The sequence below is a fragment of the Hippocampus comes genome, unplaced genomic scaffold (assembly GCF_001891065.2).
Source record: "Hippocampus comes isolate QL1 unplaced genomic scaffold, H_comes_QL1_v1.1 scaffold1, whole genome shotgun sequence".
NCBI lineage: Eukaryota > Metazoa > Chordata > Actinopteri > Syngnathiformes > Syngnathidae > Hippocampus > Hippocampus comes.
In genome coordinates, this window is record NW_017805010.1 from 2,809,092 (window position 1) to 2,813,427 (window position 4,336).

A 4,336-nucleotide genomic window follows, 5' to 3' on the forward strand; every position below is an offset into this window, starting at 1 on the left:
AAAGGTTTTCTTATTCTGATTCTTATTCTTGACCATCGGAAGTTGATAAGGACAACTCAATTTGGCTACGTGAAGCAAGGAAGCTGACCAAGAGAAATGGTCTAGGAGATATTTTGAGAAATAATCAGGTCATACTGTTTTATTATAATTTCACGGCTTTTTTTCCTTTTATTTTTTTTATCTATTTTTTTAACCAGATTTCCCCAAAGGAAATCATCTGATTTTCAACATTGATGGTGTGTTACTACTCAGGTTGAAGTGGCCATTCCAACCACACTTTTGTATTCATTTCAAGCAGAATTGATTTTTCGTTTGTGTATGTTTATAGTCGAAATTAACTAAATTGGTACACTGACTTCTGAAATTAATTTATTCTGTGACTGAGTTTGTAGCTCATTTTATCCGTATTCTAAATGAGTAAGACGTGACATTAGGCGGTTGTGTTGTTCTCTGCCGCCTTCTAGTGGAGATATATCTGAGGCTTGCTGACATTCATTCTACACATTCGACACTGCACATAGATGTTAACTAAATACTGTAAACGCAAAGGATCAAACGCATGCGGTATGTATTTTCCTTAAAACTTTAATACAAATGAAAAATACTTAAGTGTATTTAATTGGACTTAAAAAAAAAAAGCTACTTTGTTAGCTTGGACATGTAGTTGTTGTTCTGCGTATCACTAGAAGGAGCCCATGTACCACTGGTGGCACTCGTACCACACTTTACAAAACATTGGACTCAGAAAAGTCTTACGTTGCTGCACTTGTAAGTCAAGGTACCACTGAAAATTCACAACTGAAAAAACCATAAATTCACTTGACCTGAAAATCTGGTCAGTGTAGGAATAACTTCAACTTCCCACCCGCCCCTCATCCTCTGTGTCCTACAGGCTCCTACAGAGACGATGAGCAGGTTTTTCCTCTCTCTCACACACATATGCACCGGCTATTTGTTTCTAGTATGTGGTGTGCCACTTTTATTCAGCGTAAGTAGTCAGCGGTGTCAAAGGACGATGAAAGGATGGCCTGTTTGTTCTCTAAATGGGTGAACAATAGCAGTGCTATATGAGAACCAGAACGGGTGGGAATCCATTTTTCATTTAAATAAAATCAGTAAAAAAAAAAAAGTCTCATTTGACGAATAGAAAAAGTATGTGAACTTAAACAACCATCGTTGCTGTTTATGGTAAATCCTGTTGGTGTCCAAAGCACGCTTGCTGCTGACACACAGGAAGACGTCATGCTAGCATCAAAGCAATGTGTTTCTCCTCACTGTGTTTCCCATTATCTGTGCCGAAAACGTAAAGAAACAGACACACAACTCCCTTCGCAAGAGAATTTGGCCTCCTCTTTCAGCCAGCTATTGAAAATGCTGTCACCGGTCTTGCTCGTACTAGAATGGCTGACCGTGAGGTGAGCTGGTTGTCTGCTCCTTGCAACATGTTTGCATGACGGTGATAGCAGAGGCTTGATGTGCTTCGGTGATGAGCCAAGTCATGGTTTGCACACAACTATGCTCTTATCCTCGCTTACATCGGGGCAGTTAAAAAAAAAAAAAAAAAAGTTATGTAACTGAGAATCTCTTGTTTATCAGTGTGCATCTTGTAAATCAGTGTATCGGTTCTTTTTTCTCACCGTGTGAGTTCCTTCCCAAAGCAGTTAAGTGTGTGGTGTACATGTTTGACATGTACTGCCTGAAAGATGGCTGCGAGATGTTGAGAAGTTGTGAGCCCAATACCTCTTGTTGGAAAGAACTCCCACAGAAAGAGAGGCCAGAGCATTGACAGCGTCCGATTCCTCGCAGTCTCGTCTCTGAGCATCCAGGTAAGACAGACCCAAAGAGCTACTGGATGCCTTCACACTCTGCCAGTACTGACCTGACACACACACAGAAATGACGAAATCATGCAGTGGATGCTGACTGAAACGGACATGATTATAGTGGTGCACGCCTTGACCACCAAAGGGAAGTGTACGACAGACATTTTTAATAAACAAAGAAGTGTTTCACAACTAGGTGACTCAGTAAGGTTTGTCGGGGGTGTTGCAGAAGATAAAGAATATATGACTGAGAATTGTAGAATTGTCTGACGACACACGAGCTTGTGGTCAAATATTGATCCCTCCATCCATTTTCCGATGCGCTTATCGTCACAAAGGTCGCGGGGGGTGCTGGAGCCTATCCCAGCTGTCTTTGGGCAGTAGGCGGGGGACACCCTGAACTGCTTGCCAACCAATCGCAGGGCACACAGAGACGAACAACTATCCATGCTAACACTCACACCTAGGGATGATTTAGAGTGTTCAATCAGCATGTTGTGGGAATGTGGGAGGAAACCGGAGTACCCGGAGAAAACCCACACAGGCTCGGGGAGAACATGCAAACTCCACACAGGGAAGCCGGAGCTGGAATTGAACCCGGTACCTCTGCACTGTGAGCTGAACGCGCTAACCACTGGACCAGCGGGCCGCCGTGGTCAAATATCCTTTCGTTAGTGTCGACATTTTGCTAGCAAGATTTTGTAAGGTATAGTTTGGTTGAATACACAATGTGTCATTTTATTTGTTTTATCTTTAAACTTCAACTGGCCCTTGATCAAATTTTTGATCTGCTGTTTGTTCTGAAGTTCACAGGCACCATTTGCCCAAAAACTAAAATGAGCGACGGATCGTGTTTTATAAAATTCATAAATCGGGTCACTAGCAAGTTGAAGTTCCACTTTATCATAACGGATTAAATAGGATTTCTCACTTTGAATTTGTATGACCGTCTGCAGGGAGCAGATGGCGTTAGCATTTGGTTTCTGGAGCAGGACCTCTTCGGATAGTTGGTCCTACAGGACAAAGAGGACACGAAAGAAGGACAAACACATCAGGAACCTGTTTCGTCTCACATTTATGAATCCAGTTTAGACACAAACGTCATGGACATTTACGTTTAAGGGTAAAGTGGTCGCATGGGGGGGATATTTTTCAAAAAAGAACACCATTACCCAGCATGCCTCACCTGTGCACCAAGAAGGGCACTGACACAGGCTTCAGATGCATCGCAGATGGCTGTGAGGTCATGACCTCCCTCGAGGGACAAAACCAGACGGCCCCCTGCTAGAGACATCAGCTGGCGAGTCAGGAAGCTGAAACCTGTGAGACGCAGCACATGCAAAATAACGATGAGACGCAGTGACCAAACCGAAGTGACGTTTGCCTTGCTGTCTTGACGTAAGCTCAACTACACTTCCCAACATTTGTTTAAGACGAGTATATATTTTGACCTCCCCGCTGCACGACGCCAAAAAGCAGTCACTGTAATTATGGTCACATCAGAGATGCAGTCAGGGATGCTTTTCGGGCTGAACTTGACAGGAGGTATAATAATCTATTAAAACTCTCCGAGTATGCAAGGGGCCAGGAATGAAAGTTACTGGTTGTTCAGGGAACAGTTTTGGGCTGAGCACATGTTGAGAGGCTTTGCTTACATTTGGCAGACACCTTGTACCCCCCAAGAGGTGCAGGGTTGCCCTCGGCAGCATCAAACCCGGCGGAGACGAGAACGACGTCTGGGGCAAACTCTTGGGCGATGGGCATCAACACGGTCCTGTAGTTGCAAAAAGTCACACAAAGTCCGTTTGTCAGCAGTTGAGAGTCAATTAGCCATCGTACCATTTAGCAGGGCATGACACAAATCCATCCATCCAACCATTTCCCGATCAATGCAAGATTGGTGTTCAGGAAGAGCGGCAGATACACAGTTGGATGCCAGCCCACAACCCTCACATCTTGCTTGTATAACCTCCATTTTTCCTGCTTGATGCTATGAGGTCAGAGTGGCCAGACCCTGCACTCCAGAGTGGGGCACTCAAAACAACTTAACAACAGGACATTCCAACAACATTGTGAGTTTCAGAACAATATAAGTGTAGCAGAGCGCACTTGGGAGTTCATTTCTGAACACATTCATGGTCTCGATACTTTATGAGTCGTTTCCCAGTTGATACTTGTGAGCGCATCGATATATTGATACCACTGAATCGATAGGCCCATCATTACCAAGAAGTAAATACAGGAGGCCCTTGTTGAAGGTTTCCATTGTACTGAACGTTTTGGGAAGAGTGGAAGGCTGTTGGCAAGACACGACTTGAGCTCAGCGCAGTCGGCAAAGTTCAAAGCCAGAATGAGCGAGTCTGTTTCCTATTAGAAGCCTGTCACTCTCCTCACGTCATTGACAACGTGGAGAAAAAGAGGAAAACAGTCCATCTGGGATCCATTTACCTTCATTATTCTGCCCCGGGACTTTGGAGACTCCCCCCCCCCCCCATCTTCTTTGTATATATATA

The 4,336-nt window shown here is 44.1% G+C and overlaps 1 protein-coding gene across 5 annotated transcripts in view; it reads right to left on the bottom strand.

Annotated features, from left to right (window-relative positions):
• Nucleotides 1-4,336, bottom strand: part of hdac7a (histone deacetylase 7a) — a 62,711-nt gene that overhangs the window by 2,662 nt on the left and 55,713 nt on the right. For all 5 annotated transcript variants that reach the window (XM_019863062.1, XM_019863059.1, XM_019863060.1 and 2 more), the window contains 4 exons: nucleotides 3,479-3,597; nucleotides 3,010-3,143; nucleotides 2,755-2,836; nucleotides 1,741-1,879 (listed from right to left, as the gene is read on the bottom strand). In XM_019863062.1, coding sequence (XP_019718621.1) covers nucleotides 1,741-1,879; nucleotides 2,755-2,836; nucleotides 3,010-3,143; nucleotides 3,479-3,597 — 474 coding nt within the window. The remainder of the gene's footprint in view (nucleotides 1-1,740; nucleotides 1,880-2,754; nucleotides 2,837-3,009; nucleotides 3,144-3,478; nucleotides 3,598-4,336) is intronic.